The following is a 19,938-nucleotide window of genomic DNA, read 5'->3' on the forward strand; positions in this document are numbered from 1 at the left end:
TTATCAATTAGGATTGAAAATTTGCCATGTTGGAAGTTTCCGTCGTGGTACATCAGAAATGAACCCGACTAGTATCCACAAGGATACAGATTCAATCCCTGGCCTCGCTCAGTGGGTTAAGGATCCTGAGTTTGCCATGATCTTCGATGCAGGTCAAAGATGCAGCTTAGTTAGATCTGGCGTTGCTATGGCTGTGGTGTAGGCCAGCAGCTGCAGCTCCAATTCGACCCCTAGCCTGGAAACTTCCATATGCTGCTGGTGAGGCCCTAAAAAGCAAGCAAGCAAGCAAGCAAGCAAGGAAGAAAGAAAAGAAAATTTGCCATGTTGATACAACTATTATTTTATTCCCACAGGGAAAGTAACATCATTGCAAAGCATCCAACTTCCCCTGGACTCAGAATCTTCCTGTCCAGGCTCTGGCTGCGTGAGCTCCCACCTGACACCATGTTCCCCCGGTGGCCATGGTGAGAACTGTAGCCAAAACCCCTGGTTCAGGGGAAACCAGCAAGTCCATCCAGATGATCCTACTGATGACAAACATCATAGGCTGGACGGGCAGCTGGCACGGTGAAAGACAATTTTTCAAATTATTAATAACTATGTATTGTGTTAAACACAATAGAAAAGTGTAAGAAAGAAGCTGATTTTGACATTTATTTTCTAATTGTGTTAATAATAGGAGAGGTAGATTTGGCCAAAGAAAAGTCAAAATCAGGAGTATCCGTCATGGCTTAGTGGAAATGAATCTGACTATTATCCATGAGGACACATGTTTGATCCCTGGCCTTGCTCAGTGGGTTAAGGATCCAGCATTGCTGGGAGCTGTGGTGTAGGTCACAGACATGGCTCAGATCTGATGTTGCTGTAGCTGTGGCGTAGGCCGGCAGCTACAGCTCCGATTAGACCCCTAGCCTGGGAAGCTCCATATGCCGTGGGTGCGGCCCTAAAAAGATTTTTTAAAAGAGCCAAAATCATGCTTAAATAACTGATGTTTGGAAACAGAGGTCTAGTTCGACCCCCTCCCTTTTGATGTGGGGATGTAGAGAAGTTAGGAAACTACATCAGGCCACAAGGAGCTGGTCAGTGGAAGAGATGACCTGAATCAGGTTCTCTGACAGTCAGTCCAGGCTCCTTTCAAGATACTGTGAAACCCCTATTTGCTGGGTGTATCAAGGAAAAGGCTAAAGGGATGTTTTCTCCAGGGCAACTGAAACACGTTTCAGGGAAGGGTCTTTCTCTCCTTCTTCTAGTCACATACAACTTGGTGAGCCTATATGTGTTTATGTGTATATATATGAATATATATTATATGTGTGTATATGTGTGCATATGTGTATGTATATTGTGTATACATATGTACACGTGTGTATATATGTACATGTATATGTATATGTAAGTATGTGTGTATATTTGTATGTGTATACGTATGTGTATATATGCATGTGTGTGCGTGTACATATGTATGTGTGTACGCATATACATGTGTGTGTATACGTGTGTATATGTGTGTATACATGTATACCTGTGTGTATCTGTGTATGTGTATTTGTGTGTGTGTATACATGTGTCTATGTGTCTGTGTGTGTATGTATGAACACATATGTATCACATTCATCCAATGACTATTTATCAGATACTATCATAGGTCAGCCACAGTTCTAGTCTCTAGGAATAAAAAGGTGAATACAAGACAGTCTTGTCCTCAAGGTGGTCACAGTCTGTCATAGTAGATAAATTCACAGAAACAGATTAATTTAAGAGCCAAGCCGGGGTGAGGTCATTCGAGGCGCTCCAGTAATTCAAGGGAGAGATGGTGGAGCTGATGGGCAAGGCTTCACAAGGACGGTGGCTGAGCTGAGTCATGAAGAACGAGCAACCCTTAGGTGACAGTCGCCGGGCCTGGGCAAGATCACCGAATTTAGAAACATTCAGAGCATTTAGGTAACTTCTAATACTTGAGTCTGTGTGGACTGCAAGGGCTGGTGACAGCGAGTGAGATTCTGGCTGCTGGAAAGCTGGGCAAGAGCTGGATTGGAAAAGCTCTGAAAGGCATGCTAAATAGCACAGATCTTACCCCGACAGCAATGAGGACCACTGCGCGTGACACCTAAATGAGAGGGAATAAGACCAGGATTGGGAATACCAGCAAGGAGACCACTGCAAGAACCCCAAAGCAGAACCGAAGCACTAACGTTAGGGGGAGCAACATGCATGGGAATTCAGTAAAAGATGGTGAAAGCAACAGGACTTTCAGTGGCCAATGAAACCGGACTGTAAGACCTGAGGGGAGGAACCCAAGGAGAAGCTCTTACTTGGCTGTCTGGTTAGATGGTGGCGTAAGTTACTGAGATTGGAGATACAGAAGAAAGAGCTGGTTGGGGAGAAAGAGAGTAAATTTAATAACTGGATAATTGTAAAAGAGAGTAAACTTAGTAAAGGCAAGGATAAAACAATAGTAAATTTTTAGGATAAAATGAGAGTAGTTTAGTAAAGGTCAATAGAAAGCTGAGTAGTAGTATGTAGTGGGGTCTGAAGCGTGGAAGTATCTGCGATCACCCAGAGAGAGGATGTAAGGTGAGAAGAGAAGATGAGCTTGGACCGAAGACAAGAGCATCAGTACCAGGAGTCAGGGAGGGAGACAGGAGCTCTTATGAGATGGAGAGGAATAGCCGGGAAGGAAGCACAAGCAGAAAAGAGTGACTCACCCGAGAGGCTAAGAGGAGAGAGGGCGTTAGGGATGAATCTGATTGATCAAAGGTTCTAGGGAGTTCCCGCCATGGCGCAGTGAGTTAAGAACCCAACTGCAGTGGGAAGAAAAAAAAAGGAGTTCCCATCATGGCGCAGCAGAAAGGAATCAGACTAGGAACCATGAGGTTGCAGGTTCGATCCCTGGCCTCACTCAGTGGGTTAAGAATCCGGCCTTGCTGTGAGCTGTGGTGTAGGTCACAGACCTGGCTCAGATCTTGCGTTGCTATGGCTGTGGTGTAGGCTGGCAGCTGTAGCTCCTAGTAGACCTCTAGCTTGGGAACCTCCATATGCCATGAGTATGACCCTAAAAAGACAAAAGACAAAAAAAAAAAAAAAAAAAAACAAAGAATCCGACTGCAGTGGCTCAGAGGTATAGGTTCAATCCCTGCCCCTGCGCAGTGGGTTAAAGGATCCAGTGTTGCCACAGCTGCAGCTCGGATTCAATCCCTGGTTCTGGGACTTTCATATGTTATGGGTACAGCCAAAAAAAAAAAAAAAAAGTTCTAGACAGCACAGTGACATAGAGCAGGATAGGAATTTTGAAGATGCCTTTTAAATTTAACAACTAGAAAATCACTGCCGACTTTGGTAGCAATAGAAATAGAAAGCAGATCCCAGTGGCCTCAAAAAGTGAATGGGAACTAGAAACACAGCATGCAGGGAACTCCTGTGAGGAAAGCAGAGAGACTAATAGCGACCAAGATAAGCCAAGAGTTTACACTAGTTTCGTAAGGGTTAATAATATACTGTGGGGGGACGTTTTAATTAAAGTGTAATTATTTACAATGTTGTGTTAGTTTCAGGTATACAGTAAAGTGATTCAGTTGTGTGTGTGTGTGTGTGTGTGTGTGTGTATTTCTTTCAGATTCTTTTCCCTTCTAGGATATTACACAATATTGAGTAGAGTTCTCTGTGCTATATAATAGTTCCTTATACGTTATCTATTTTCTAGAGAGCAATGTGTATATGTTAACCCCAAACTCCCAATTTATCCCTCCCCACCCCTTTCCTTTATAACCACAAGTTTGTTTTCTATGTCTTTGGAACGATTTCTGCTCTGTATACAAAGTTCATTTGAATCACTTTTTTAGAGTCCACATATAAGCAATATCATATAATATTTGTCTTTCTCTTTCTGACTTCACTTAGTAGGATAATCTCTAGATCCATCCATGTTACTGCAAATGGCAATGTTTCATTCTTTTTTATGGCTCCAGTAGTATTCCATTGTATATATGTACCATGTCTTCTATATTCATTCCTCCGTCAATAGACATTTAGGTTGTTTCAATGTATTGGCTATTGTAAACAGAGCTGCTGTGAACATGGGGGCGCATGTATCTTTTCAAATTAGAGTTTTCTCCAGATACATGCCCAAGAGTGGGATTGCTGGATCGTATGGCAACTCATTTGTTTGTTTTTTTGTTTAGGGCCACACCTATGACACATGGAAGTTCCCAGGCTAGGGGTCGAATCAGAGCTACAGCCGCTGGCCTACACCACAGCAACACAGGAGCCAAGCCCCATCTGCGCCCTACACCACAGCTCATGGCAACACTGGATCCTTAACCTACCAAGCGAGGCCAGGGATTGAACCCGCATCCTCATGGACACTAGTTAGATTCGTTTCCAATACACCACAAGGGGAACTCCAGCAGCTCTATTTTTAGTTTTTTAAGGAACCTCCATACTGGTCTCCATAGTGGTTGCACCAATTTACATTCCAAGAGTGTAGGAGGGTAGGGAGGCAGTGTTTAATGGGGACAGAGTTTCAGTTTAGGAAGATGCAAAAGTTCTGGAAACAGATGGTGGTGATGGTTACACCACAGTGTGAATGTATGTACTGAATGCCACTGACCTGCACATACACTTACAAATGATTGAAACAGTAAATGTTATGCCATGTATATTTTATCCCAACGAAAACGAAAATGTTAAGTAACTCCTCAAAGCGCTTAGAAACACTTATGCAAATATTTGTTAAATGAATAGAAACACAATACATTGGCCAGTGTTAAAAATGGCCCAAGACTGGGGTGGAGGACAAGAAATAACCCAAAGATCAAGAGAGAAAGAATTAAATCAAAAGCTAAGTTGAGAAAGGTTCATGTGAAAAGAGGACAGGAAATGAGGTGATACCTCAAGGTCCGATGAAAATAGAAAGCGTCTTCTGGGTACTGGACATTGCTACGTGCTTCCCACAAAGCTGGAACAAGCACATGAGAAAATAACCAGCCCCACTGTTAAGACAGGCTACAAGGAGCGGCCGAGATAAAACTGAGTGTAAAATGAGGAACAGGCCGGACAGGCTTGTGATGGTCAGAGCCAACTGCAGGTTGGAAATAAAGTATAAATGCTGTTTATACCTAAGTAGAGGCAGACCTGCACCGTGATAGGCTCATCACATTCATCACAACCTGTTCCCACTCAAGCCTTTACCCAAGGACAGAGGTAAGCGGCGGACAGGTGAGAGCAGATGTCCACAGACTTTTCAAACAGGCCAGCTCCTGGGACCCAGCCCCAGACAGCCCCAGACTTAGCTGGTCTGGGGTGGAAGCTGGACATCTACAGACTCTCCGGGTGATTCAAATGGGCGGCCAGGATGGAAAGCCACCAGATGAGACATACCAACTTCTCTCCATCCATTCTCAATCCCAGGAGCCCCTCAGGTGGCAGGAATGGCAGAAGTGGCTCTGGAGGTGGAGGTGGGAGTGGGGTGTGTTTTGAACCCTCAGTCAGAGGGGACCATCTGTGGACCTTCTGTCATGACCAAAAGCCCAGCTGCCCTGAACAAGAGGAAATTCACCCTGGACTTCTCAAGAGATGGGCTTCCTGGGAGAGATGGACACCCAGTTGTGCCTGTGCTTGTCCAGGGGCCATCCTACCACTTAGCAGGGGGAGTGGTTTGCAGGGCCCATGACCCACACCAGTTCCCCTTTTGGAAGGAACCCCCACCTGCCCAGCCAGCGGAAGGGTGTCCCCCAGGAAAATGCAGCAGGGTCTCCCAAGCTCAGCCCCAGCCAGCTTTTGGCCACTCAGGAGCCAGGAGGGAGGGGGAGAGCTGGCAAGAGACATACTCACTGCTGAGCTGCCCGGTGCAGGGCCGCCTGGGCCTGTGCCCCCAGGTGGCCCAGGAGGCCACTGAGGGCCGGCAGCCGCGAAGGGAGCATGAAGTGCAGGCTGTTCCCCTCTTTCTCCAGGTCTTCTAATCGCTGCTGGATCGTCTCAGCTGGAAACCCAAAACGATGAGAGAGGAACAAAGAGCCATGAGACTCAAAATAGACAAACCAGTGTCCCTGGGCTCCCCTCCCAGACAATGGTCACCTCAATGACATAACCCACAGGTCACCTGTTTCTAGGTCAGCCCTTTCATCACTCGGCTCATGCTTTTAAGAATCTTCTGTCTTTTTATTGGAAAGCCAGCCCCCTTAGCTTTCATTCTTCTACCAGAGGTTACAGTCTGTGTATTTATTTGACAATCATAATTAGAACCATCACACAGGAGGCCACTTCATACTAAGTGTTTTTAAAACCATGGTGATAGTTTGGAGTTCCCATCATGGCTCAGTGGTTAACGAATCCGACTAGGAACCATGCGGTTTCGGGTTCGATTCCTGGCCTCGCTCAGTGGGTTAAGGATCCAGCATTGCCGTGAGCTGTGGTATAGGTCGAACATGTGGCTCGGATCCTGCGTTGCTGTGGCTCTGGCGTAGGCCAGCGGCTACAGCTCCGATTAGACCCCTAGCCTGAGAACCTCCACATTCCACGGGTGCAGCCCTAGAAAAGGAAACAAAAAACAAAAAAACTATGGTGATCATTTGGGAGAAAACTTGCTAATTCTGGTGAAATCTGAATAACCAGTGGGGGGGGAAACATCAGTGCCCAAATGTTGATTTTGAGACTATTTCCTTAGAAACTGTCCATCAAGAATTTTAGTCACAGAGTTCCCATTGTGGTTCAGTGGAAACAAAACCTAATCATATCTACGAGAATTCGGGTTCGATCCTGGACCTCACTCAGTGGGTCGGGGACCTGGCATTGCCATGAGCTGTGGTGTAGGTGGCAGACGTGGCTCAGATCCCCGCATGGCTGCGGCTGTGGTGTAGGCCAGTGGCTGCAGCTCAAATTCGACCTCTAACCTGGGAGCTTCCATATGCCGCAGCTGTGGCCCTAAAAAAAAATCAAAAAAAAAAAAAGAATTTTAGTCACAGTTACTAAAGTCACAGAAGCAATGTTCAAATTCCATGGTGCTGCGGGTGACCACAGATCCACTTCTGTTTAAAGAGGGACTCCTCATTTTTTTTTTAATGAACTTAAGTCTCCTAAGAGAAGGTGTATATACAGAACCACTTTAATACAGTTTTTCTTTAAAAAAAAATAAACTGTAGAAATTGGAATCCCCTCAAATGAGAACTTGTCTTCATAATCAAACACCTCAAGAACTGGAAAGTTTCCCACAAAGCTATGTTTGCAGAAATGTGAGGACTGGGTTTAAAAATACATCCATTAGAGTATCCTTCTTGGGGGTCCTTGACAGGTGGGAAGGACCTTGATCCCCTTCACCCTGGGGCAGGGGGTAGACTCTGGGGCCCTTGAGAGCCCAGGCAGCCACCTCTGGCCTTGAGAGCCAACTGCTTAGTCTGGTGTGCCATACAAACATCCTCACCACATGTGCCGTGATGAGAGGACGTTTTGGACTCTACCCTAGATCACAAAACTCCTTTCCACTTCTATGGCCTCCTTATCTATTTTCCAAGACTCAGTTTCAAACGAAAGAAAACACTATTTCAACAAGCTGGTTATTTTGAAAACTCTTTGAGCAAAGCTTCTGTCACATGCCAGCAGAGGTCAGCACTAACCATAGTGCACCCCTCTGTGCAGTGACACACATGTGGGTGCAAGAGAGGCAGGCCCGGGTGTTGTGGGCAGCCACTTTGTCTCTCTGGGGATGTTGGCTGCAAGACCTCCCTCGTGACCGACAGCCAGAAACTTGCTAAGGGGACCTGCCAAGCAAGGGTCCTCCCACTTGCTGTTCAGGACCAAGTGACCAGGACCACCAGGACCCTCAGTCTGTGCCGCCTTCTTCAAAGGTGGGAAATAAGCAGACACCACCCTTACAGCACAGGGTGGAGTCTGGCCTGGCAGATCTTCTAGGATAACGTCCAAAGGTACCCAACCTCTTCTCCAGCACCAAGCTTCACACTTTTAAGATATTTTCATAAGTCAAAAATCATATGATCATCTCAATAGATGCAGAAAAAGCATTTGACAAAGTCCAACATCCATTCATGATCAAAACTCTTACCAAAGTGGGTATAGAGGGAACATACCTTAACATAATAAAAGCCACTTATGACAAAGCCACAGCAAATATAATACTCAATGGAGAAAAGCCGAAAGTCTTCCCACTAAAATCTGGAACAAGAGATTGGGCATCCTTATGCCCACTCTCACCACTGTTATTCAACATAGTACTAGAAGTCCTAGCCACAGCAATCAGACAAACAAAAGAAATAAAAGGCATCCACATAGGAAGAGAAGAAATAAAACTGTCACTGTATGCAGATGACATGATACTATACATAGAAAACCCTAAGGACTCCACCCAAAAACTACTTGAACTGATTAATAAATTCAGCAAAGTAGCAGGATATAAGATTAACATTCAGAAGTCAGTTGCATTTCTGTATACCAGCAATGAAATATTAGGAAAGGAATACAAAAATACAATACCTTTTAAAATTGCACCTCACAAAACCAAATACCTCGGAATACACCTGACCAAAGAAGTAAAGGACCTATATGCCGAGAACTATAAAACCTTAATCAAAGAAATCAAAGAAGATGTAAAGAAATGGAAAGATATTCCATGTTCCTGGATTGGAAAAATCAATATTGTAAAAATGGCCATACTACCCAAAGCAATCTACAGATTCAGTGCAATTCCTATCAAATTACCCAAGACATTTTTCACAGAACTAGAACAAACAATCCAAAAATTTATATGGAGCAACAAAAGACCCAGAATTGCCAAAGCAATCCTGAGAAACAAAAACCAAGCAGGAGGCATAACTCTCCCAGACTTCAAGAAATACTACAAAGCCACAGTCATCAAAACAGTGTGGTACTGGTATCAAAACAGACAGACAGACCAATGGAACAGAAGAGAGAACCTGGAAATAAACCCTGACACCTACGGTCAATTAATCTTTGACAAGGGAGGCAAGAACATAAAATGGGGGAAAAAAAGTCTATTCAGCAAGCATTGCTGGGAAACCTGGACAGCTGCATGCAAAGCAATGAAACTAGAACACACCCTCACACCATGCACAAAAATAAACTCAAAATGGCTGAAAGACTTAAATATAAGACAAGACACCATCAAACTCCTAGAAGAGAATATAGGCAAAACACTCTCTGACATCAACATCATGAATATTTTCTCAGGTCAGTCTCCCAAAGCAATAGAAATTAGAGCAAAAATAAACCAATGGGACCTAATCAAACTGAAAAGCTTTTGCACAGCAAAGGAAAGCAAAAAGAAAACAAAGAGATAACTTACAGAATGGGAGAAAATAGTTTCAAATGATGCAACTGACAAGGGCTTAATCTCTAGAATATATAAGCAACTTACACAACTCAACAGCAAAAAAGCCAATCAACCAATGGAAAAATGGGCAAAAGACCTGAATAGACATTTCTCCAAGGAAGATATGCAGATGGCCAGCAAACACATGAAAAAATGCTCAACATCACTGATTATAAGAGAAATGCAAATCAAAACTACCATGAGATATCACCTCACACCAGTCAGGATGGCCATCATTAGTAAGTCCACAAAGAACAAGTGCTGGAGGGGGTGTGGAGAAAAGGGAACCCTCCTGCACTGCTGGTGGGAATGTAAACTGGTACAGCCACTATGGAGAACAGTTTGGAGATACCTTAGAAATCTATACATAGAACTTCCATATGACCCTGCAATCCCACTCTTGGGCATATATCCAGACAAAACTCTACTTAAAAGAGACACATGCACCCGCATGTTCATTGCAGCACTATTCACAATAGACAGGACATGGAAACAACCCAAACGTCCATCAACAGATGATTGGATTAGGAAGATGTGGTATATACACACAATGGAATACTACTCAGCCATAAAAAAATGACATAATGCCATTTGCAGCATCATGGATGGAACTAGAGACTCTCATACCGAGTGAAATAAGTCAGAAAGACAAAGACAAATACCATATGATATCACTTATAATTGGAATCTAATATACAGCAAAAATGAACATCTCCACAGAAAAGAAAATCATGGACTTGGAGAATAGACTTGTGGCCACCGGGGGGAGAGGGAGGGAGTGGGAGGGATTGGAACTTGGGGTTATCGGATACAACTTGGAATGGATTTACAAGAAGATCCTGCTGAGTAGCATTGAGAACTATGTCCAGATACTCATATTGCAACAGAACAAAGCGGGGGGGGGATGTATACATGTAAGAGTAACTTGATCCCCTTGCTGTACAGTGGGAAAAAAAATTTTAATTTTTTAAAAATTAAACTTAAAAAAAGGATATTTTCATTATTTTTTTTTTTACTATTTATTTACTCATTTTTTTACAGCCACACCCAAGGCATACGGAAGTTCCCAGGACAGGGATCGAATTGGAACTGGAGATGCAGCTATGACCTACATCACAGCTTGGGGCTACACTGGATCCTGTAGGGAGGCCAGGGATCAAACCTGCATCCTCATGGAGACTACATCGGGTTCTTAACCTGCTGAACCACAATGAGAACTCCTACTTATTTCTTGCTGTATAAAATAAAAACTTCAGTGCACAGCAAGCAAGCAACGTTTCCCTTCTGCGCTTTACAGCAAAATACAGGTGCAGTCCTGCACCGCAGGTGCAGCGGTAAAGAAGTGTCAGGATTCCATTAGGCAGGGATTAGGAGAAAACAGAGTTTGTCCCTCAAATCTGCCATTTCCAGCTGGCTGACCTTCAAGTGGCTTAACCTTTCTAAGCTTCAATCTCCTAATCTGCAGAAACGGGCCTAATAATAGTCTGCCCGTCATAAGGTCTTCCGAGGATTAAACAAGATAATCCACACAGAGCTTTGAGCACTGTGCCTGGCACCTCGCACGTGCCCAAAAGGATTGACTGTTACTGGTAGGAGGACCCCGAAGTCCTGGCCCGAAGGTGTCCACAAGAAAGTCAAACCCAGGCTGGCCTCTCGCCACTCTAAACCGCGCCCTCCCCTTGCCAGGTGGAAAGTCTTCAAGGAACACAAGCTGGTCCAGCAAAAGCAAACACTGGAAATGGGAAACTAGCTGCCAAAAATCACACTCCCCACGAATGCCAAAGGAAAATATAAATATCCCAGGAAATAGCTATGATGAGCTGTTCTGCGCTGCCACTCACCTCCCAAAGGGGGGTGATCAGAAGTTATTTCTCTTTCATAATTTTAAAAACATGCCCTAGGATAGTCACCCCTGACTTTATAGTATATCATTGTCTCTAATTTCTTTTCTTTTTTTCTTTTTTTTTTTTTTTTTTTTTTTTTTGTCTTTTTAGGGCCGCACCCGCAGCATATAGAGTTTCCCAGGCTAGAGGTCGAATCAGAGCTGGAGCCGCTGGCCTACACCACAGCCACAGCAATGCCAGATCTGAGCTGCATCTGCGACCTATACCACAGCTCACAGCAACACCAGATCCTTAACCCACTGAGAGAGGCCAGGGATTGAACCTGCAACCTCAGGGTTCCTAGTTGGATTCGTTTCCTCTGCACCACGATGGGAACACCTATCTCTAATTTCTAAGTTATCTCCCATAGCCTTCAGAATGGCTATCAGCTACTGGGGGCTCTACTCACATGCCAGCATCACCTTGGGTTGGTGCTGGGGTACATTCTACTGGGTTCCCCAAATTCCACCCCTACTGGAATATAGCCAATATGTCCTAATAACTATAAATGGAGTATAAACTTTAACGACTGTGAATCAGGAGTTTCTACTGTGGCTCAGTGGTTGAGAACCTGAGTAGTATCCATGAGGATGTGGGTTCCATCCCTGGCCTCGCTCAGTGGGTTAAGGATCTGGCATTACCGAGAGCTGTGGTGTAGGTCACAGATGAGACTTGGATCTGGCATTGCTGTGGCTGTGGTGTAGGCCTCAGCTGCAGCTCCAAATGAACCCCTAACCTGAGAACTTCCATATGCATTGGGTACAGACATAAAAAGAAAAAAAAATGAGAATCACTATAAGGTACACCTGTAACTTGTAGAATATTGCATAGCAATGATAACTGAATTTTTTAAAAAAGAAAGAAAGAAAAAATAAACTTCCCACAGTCATTTAAGGTGATCGTTGATGTTTAATAGTAAGATGATAAATGTTTTACATTATTTTTCTTGGCATAGTTCATTGCATTTTGAGCCTGAAGGCTCATCATCCAACCTTTTTTTTTTTTTTTTTTCTTTTTAGAGCCACACCTGCAGCACATGGAAGTTCCCAGGCTAGGGGTCAAATCAGAGCTGCAGCTGCCAGGCGACACCACAGCCACAGCAATGCAGGATCTGAGCAGGGCCTGCAACCTACACCACAGCTCACGGCAATGCCAGATCCTTAACCCACTCAGTGAGGGCAGGGATCAAACTCGCGTCCTCACAGATACTAGTCAGGTTCATTACCACTGAGCCACGACGGGAACTCCCCATGTGAACTATCTTGAATAGCATCATCATCATTTTTCCTTCTAAAAATAAACTCATTTTAAACCAATGGGGGGGGTGGTATTACAGCTCTATTCACTAATAAGAGGGCCCTGAAGCAGCAAGGAGAGGAGAGGGAGAGGATTTATGGGGTGGGCTTGACCATCAAGCACATGGGCCATTGTGAGGACTTTGCATGTACTGATGGAGTCAGGCGTCTGGAGGGTGTGAGACTCCCTCACATTAGCATGATCCACTCACATGATCAAGAAACCCGGAGACTCTGCTGGGAAGAGATCACAAAGGACAGAAGCCTGGAGACTAACCACCAGGAGCTCGCCTAGTGGTGGTGGTGGCCGCCTAGAGGTGCAAGTGGGAGGAAGGGGATGCTCAGATCCTGGATGTTCTTTGACAGATGGGACACAGGAGACAAGAGAAGACAAAGTCAAGAGTGACTCCAGGGTTGTTGGCCTGAGACAGCAGAAGGATGAAGTTACTGTGAGCTCCTCCAGAAACACACTTCCCCACCAGCATAGGCAGGACCACCCCATCCTCTGGGTCTCAGCACCCCTCACCAGGTAGCTTCCAGGCCCTGCACCCACCCCTCCTGGCAGCTCCTTAAGGCACCCAGGCTTCTTTCTTGTGCCCACTCACTCAAGACCTCCTACGCCGTAAGTGAAGGACTGTGTCACCATGCTTGTCACAGCATGGTGACCTGCACGAGGGATGCCGCCTGGCTCAAGGGACTATGCACAAAAACGTGTCCACCTAAAGTCAAGGATAGATGTGTTTACTGTTTTGTGTATCTTCACAAAAGCCACTTCTGATCCTTTTCATTAGTAGCTGCATGCATATAAAAACATGATACTGGAGTTCCCATTGTGGCTCAGCGTCCATGAGGATATAGGTTCAACCCCTGGCCTCACTCATTGGCTTAAGGATCCAGCACCGCAGTGAGCTGCAGCGTAGGTCACAGATGCAGCTCAGTCTGATGTTGCTGTGGCTGTGGTGTAGGCCAGCAGCTACAGCTCTGATTCCACCCCTAGCCTTGGAACTTCCATACGCCGCAGTACGGCCATAAAAAAAAAGGAAAAAAACAAAACAAAACATGATACTCATCAAATCTAAAATCCACTGCCAGGAGTTCCCATCATGGCTCAGCAGTTAACAAACCCGACTAGCATCCATGAGGATGCGGGTTCTATCCTTGGCCTCAATCAGTGGGTTAAGGATCCGGCTTTGCCAAGAGCTGTGGTGTAAGTTGCAAACGTGGCTTGGATCCCGAGTGGCTGTGGCTGTGAGGCTGGCAGCTATAGCTCTGATTAGACCTCTAGCCTGGGAACCTCCATATGCCGCAAGTGTAGCCCTAAAAAGAGAGAAAGAAATAAGGAAGGAAGGAAGGAAGGAAGGAAGGAAGGAGGGAGGGAGGGAGGGAGGGAAGGAAGGAAAAATAAATAAAATCCACCCCTAAATTTGGCAAGACTGTTTTCCTCCTTCCCAAGCTGCTGTCTGGGCCCATCATTTGGGCCTGCAGCTGAGCATCCTCTGCATCATTCAAGACTCCTGTGTTTCCACATTCTGGTGATCCTCCCTATGGATTCCCCACAGTCACGCTCACACTCACACCTCCTCCATCTGCTCTGCCTCCGCTCCAGCCCCAGTCACACTGCTTCCTGCCCAGGAGCTGGCACCTCCTCCATCGTTTCTGCACAGGGTGCCCCTCCTGACACTCACTCACGGGGGACATAAGCACAGAGACACAGGACCACAGAGCCCATCACATGTAATCACAGGATGTTCTCAGAATCCTGGAGAACCTGCCTGGCCTCCGGGACAAAGGCCGAATGTCTGTGCCTGGCGTTCAAGACCACAAGCACACTTGCCCAGCCTGGCTCTCTTAGCCTCAACTGTGCTCCAAGTGACTCCAGAGTGACACGTCCTTAGAAAGAACTCAGAATCACAATGCTAAGAATCAGGGCACCAAGCCAATATAACCATTTTAGAAAACCATTTAGCAGTATCTACTGCTATATACTAAATTTATCCCATGACCCAATAATTCCACTCCTAGGTATATATCCCAAAGACATCCACCCACAAAATACATATGAGAGCAGTCATAACTTGGTTTACAATAACCTGAAACTCAAAACAACTCAAGCGCTTTATCAAAAGGACCATAGACAAATAAACCACGATATAGTCACACAGTGGAAAACTATATAGCAATAAAAAATGAAGCAACGACTGCTACATACGACAGCACGGATATCTCTCACATACACAGTAGGATTCTGTTTATATACAGTTCAGGCAACACCAAACTGTGATGGCAGAGGCCAGAACAACATTTATCATGGGGGAAATAAATGTCTTGTCTGGGAAAAGGGAATGACAGAGTTATACTGGATGTTGGAAGTAAGCTATGGTGGTGGCTACCCAGTGCATGCATACATAAAAATTCACTGAGGTTTACACTGTACAACAAAGATGTATGTACCTTATTATATGTTCTATCTCAATTTTTTAAAAATTCCTGTGTTTAAAAAAAAAAAATCAGGGCCCCTGGAATCCTGTCTTCAGCTTTGACCTTGAGGGAGCCCATGGTATCTAACAAATCACATCCCCCACTTACATCTCAGAGCTTCACCTGCTAAATGGGAATGACATCTCCACGAGGGGTGTTTAACGAAATCAGGGTTATTGTTAAACAGCAAAGAGGTGTGTTGGTGATGTCTGAGCTCAAGCCACGCTAACAAAGCATCACAGACTGGGCAGCTCAAACGTCAAACCACAAATGCTGATCTCTTACAGTTCTGAGGCAGCAAGCCTGAGGTCACCGTGGGCACATCAGGTTCTGGTGAGGGGCCTCTCCTGGGTTGCAGGTGGCAGGCTTCGCACCGAGTCCCCACACAGCAGAAGGAGAGCAAGCAGCCTCTTCTCACAAGGGCAATAACCCCTTTCCTGAGGGCCCCGTCCTCATGATCTCATCACCCCCAAAGGCCCCACCTCCTAACACTGTCACATTGGGATTTGGGGAGACACAAACATTCCATCCATGGTACACTCCAAAGGGGGAGGGGACACTTCAACTGAAGCGGCCCCTTTATCCATTAATATTGATGGTGTGGGAAAATGCTGCCTCTGGGAGAGAGAAGTGCTTGAAACTGATTTTAAAAAAGGCATTTTTCATTTTCCAAATGCCATGCTTCTTTGTTATTTCATGTATGCATTCAATTCACAAACACTCTGGAAACCACCCTGTTAGGCTGTAAGGCTGCAAAGGTGAACAGGACACAGTCATTGTTCTGAAGGGACTTGGTGACTTGTGGCGGGGGGGGGTGGTGGGAGGGGAGTGTCAAAATTACAAACAGGTCTTGACTTGTCTGCCTGGACAGAGGTGTTGAGAGGAAGCTGCCTCACTGACAGAGGGGAACAAGAAGGGGAACACAGGTACCTGCCCACCAGGACCCAGGATGCAGGGGCCAAGGACCTCAGGAAGCCACAGGGGCCTGAGGTGGCCTACTTGCTAACATGCCCACCAGTGCCTGAGGGAAGGGGCAGTAGGGAGAGGGGACAACCAGGTCACATAGAGAAATAAATAAATTGATGGGACAAGTAAGTAAATACGTGAAGGCTAAAGAGAGCCAGGTTTTTCAGTATTAGAGGAAAGGTGTAAGGACAGAAAGAAATCAGGAGTGTGGTATTAGAACTGGAAGAAGTGATGGGAGTTCCCGTCGTGGCGCAGTGGTTAACAAATCCAACTAGGAACCATGAGGTTGCAGGTCCGATCTCTGGACTTGCTCAGTGGGTTAACAATCCAGCATTGCTGTGAGCTATGGTACAGGTCACAGACGTGGCTCGGATCCCGAGTTGCTGTGGCTCTGGCATAGGCCAGCGGCTACAGCTCCAATTCCACCCCTAGCCTGGGAACCTCCATATGCTATGGGAGCAGCCCAAGAAAATGGCAAAAAGACAAAAAAAAAAAAGGAACTGGAAGAAGTGGTATAAACTAAGAGGTTTTAATACAGATACTCGCAGTTACAGAAACAGGCATAGTTGTCCACATGTGTTTACATATATTTTCTACCTTCATCCCCTGAGAAAGCCTAGACACCCCGATGCCCAAGGAGCCCTGAACACGCAGAGCACATGGATCCTGATCTCTAAACACTGCCCTCCGAGAAGGAATCAGTGCCCCTCGAAAGACTGGCTTATTCTGGGCCTGAGGCAGGACCGGAACACGAAGGGGCTGGAATATCCTGTTATACAAAAAAATGAGGACAAGCCAAAGACTGATGGGGACACGTCAACAGAACCCAAGAGCCACATGGAAGAGGCTCCCATGGCCAAATGTGGGATAATTCAAGAATCAAATAAATAATATTATTCATGAAGCACGACCCATTGCCTAGAACAGGACTCCCGCATCCACACCAACAGAGCGCCGACTGCTGAAAAGGAATGGAGGGCTGGTGAGGTGCAAGGCACCAGTTTCATCCCAGCGTCTGATTAATTTCCAAAGACCAAATCGTAACCCTGTGCTGAGACGCCTGCAAGACATAACCAGATGGTCAAGCAGTTGGCAGGAAGGGCCTACTTATAGCATGACTCCTGATTAAGATGCTCTGAGAAGGACACAATGTCATGGCCATAAGGTCCCTGTCGGGGCTGCTTAATTCACATCAGTATTAGAGGAAAGGGGTAAGGACAGAAGAGAGACATCAATGGACCCAGGTGGAAGGTCACCCAACAAAAGGTAAAGTCTGCACACCTTACAACTGTGAAGGGCTGAGTACTGGAGAGTGATTCCAGGTAGGAGGAGACTAAAGAAACAGGCCAACCACATGCAACACATGTTCCTGATCCAGGAGGGTGGAAAGAACAACGCTGGGATCAAGGGTGACCTGTGGATGGGGTCCGAGGATCAGATAGAAGTGATGATCAATGGTGACGCCTTGACTGAGCAGGACAGCTGCCGGCTACAAGGTGACGGCCCAAAAGAGTGCCTCAAATACAAAGTGGGATGCAGAGGGCTGATGAGGCTTCATGTCCCAATTTCACTCTAAAGCCATTGAAAAGGGCTAAGATACATACACCCAGCTGGGGAATCAGAGGAAGGGAGCTGGGGGAGTTCTTTGTCCTGTACTTTCAACTTCTCTATAAGTGGAAAATTCTCTCACACAAATTCTTTTTTTTTTTTTTTTTGTCTTTTTGCCATTTTCTTGAGCTGCTCCCACAGCATATGGAGGTTCCCAGGCTAGGGGTCGAATTGGAGCTGTAGCCACCAGCCTATACCACAGCCACAGCAACACAGGATCTGAGCCTCATATGCGACCTACACCACAGCTCACGGCAATGCCGGATCCTTAACCCACTGAGCAAGGCCAGGAATCGAACCTGCAACCTCATGGTTCCTAGTCGGATTCGCTAACCACTGAGCCACAACAGGAACTCCTCACGCAAATTCTTTTTACCAATCCTAGATAGATACAGCACCACCAAATGCTGTATTTGTGAGTTGACATCATTTGTATGAATTCTGCTGTATCTGTAAGACAATCTCTCCTGCCACGCTACTTGGCTAGTGGCCGATGAAACGTAACTCACTTTCTCTGGCTTTTCTTTCTTGTAAGCCTCTGTGAGCTTCCTGCAGACATGTTCATCTGATTCCAGTGGGCAGCTCAAGATTTAAAGCCAGAATTGGAGAGAAAGCCGCACACAGCAGGTGCTAAATCAATACGGTGGACTGACCATCTGACCAATACAACAGGAGCAATATTATTAGAATCGGGGGTCGAGTTTTGTCAACCTTGCTGAATAGCAAAAACAAATACCAAGTTCACTATGAAAGAGATGCCAAGTAGTAAGCAAAATGAAGCACTGAATAATGTGTTCTCAAGGATACTGTAGGTTTAATTTACGAGGCTAACACAATTTGTAGGAACTCAGCGTGAAAATGCTAACCACCCTCTCATTCCTTTAGGGATCAAGCAAACACATTTTTGGAGGTGGCACCTCATTCCGTTTGTGGGATGCAGACTCCACAGTGTAAACCATTTTCCTGACTGCAACCATTCTGCATTCTAAAGAGGCCCTTTAAAGTTAAGAAGCAATCAAGGCCTTCCTCAGTCATCTCTCCTTGGTTTTTTTACATAAGCAGCCAAGAAACACTCATTGAGAGCTGAATATTGTAACAGTTCCACATTACCATCCAACCATATCATGCCAGATGACCAGTTTAGAAAGAATAAGACTGTGATCAAATGTATTTCAGACCCACCCAAGCCAGCCTCTAACACTTCAGCACGTTGGAATTTGCTGGGCTCATTAGCATAAAAATCAGCCACTCTTAGGGCACTAAAGACTTCAAGTATCGTACTCATTTTTGAGCATTGATTATATGGCCAGCATGATATGTACCTTATTTCTGAGCTTCACAGCAACTGGGAGAGGGGGAATACAAAGGCAGAACTGGAGTTCCTATCGAGGCTCAGCAGTTACAAACCCAACTAGTATCCATGAGAATGTAGGTTCCATCCCCGGCCTTGATCAGTGGGTTAAGGATCTGGCGTTGCTGTGAGCTGTGATGTAGGTCACAAATCCTGTAGCTTGGATCCCATGTTGCTGTGGCTGTGGTGTAGGTTGGCAGCTGTAGCTCTGATTCGACTCCAAGCCTTGCAACTTCCATATGTGCCGCAGGTTCGGCCCTAAAAAGCAAGGAGAAAAAAAAAGAGGCAGAGCTTAAAATGCAGAGAATTTAAGTCATCTGCCCAGGTCTCAGAATGAGTAAGGACAGAGTCAGACCTTGATCTCTTCAGGTACCAAACTCTGGGTGTTTCCTATTATACCTCCCAAGAGCCATCCCTGAAGTCATGCCTCCTCTTAGAGTTTCTGTTATCACACGGGAGTCCTCTCTCTTCATTTCTAGGTCCCCGGACACTGTTGCATCTGCTGGGCAGGGGCTGAGCCTGATTCATCTGTGCCTTGTTCAGTGCTGGGCACACAACAGGTACTGGGATAGTGCAGGATACGTAAAGGATGCTTAATGGATAAGCAGTGAGGGCCTGCTGTAAAGCGCAGGGAACAATATCCAATCACCTGTGATAGAATGATGGAAGAGAGTATGGAGAAAAAGAATGTATATCTATCTATGACTAGGTCACTTTGCTGTACAGCAGAAATTGATAGAACACTGTAAATCAACTATAACAAAAAGGTTAAAAAATAAATAAACAGGAGTTCCCGTTGTGGCTCAGTGGCAACAAATCCATGAGGAAGTGGGTTTGATCCCTGGCCTCGTTCAGTGGGTTAAGGATCTGGCAATTGCCATGAGCTATGGTGTAGGGTGCAGATGTGGCTCAGGCTCCATGTTGCTGTGGCTGCGGCGTAGGCCGGCGGCTACAGCTCTGATTTGACCCCTAGCCCGGGAACTTCTATATGCCATGGGTGTGGCCCTAAAAAGACAAAAT

General features: G+C 45.6%; 1 protein-coding gene across 4 annotated transcripts in view; it reads right to left on the bottom strand.

Moving 5' to 3' along the window:
- DISC1 (disrupted in schizophrenia 1) overlaps nucleotides 1-19,938 on the bottom strand; it is a 357,514-nt gene that overhangs the window by 244,257 nt on the left and 93,319 nt on the right. For all 4 annotated transcript variants that reach the window (XR_002338808.1, XM_021073577.1, XM_021073579.1 and 1 more), the window contains one exon: nucleotides 5,830-5,977. Coding sequence is in view for 3 of the 4 variants with exons in the window: in XM_021073577.1 (XP_020929236.1) it covers nucleotides 5,830-5,977 (148 nt within the window). In the remaining variant the exon portion in view is untranslated. The remainder of the gene's footprint in view (nucleotides 1-5,829; nucleotides 5,978-19,938) is intronic.

Source organism: Sus scrofa, chromosome 14, assembly GCF_000003025.6.
Source record: "Sus scrofa isolate TJ Tabasco breed Duroc chromosome 14, Sscrofa11.1, whole genome shotgun sequence".
NCBI lineage: Eukaryota > Metazoa > Chordata > Mammalia > Artiodactyla > Suidae > Sus > Sus scrofa.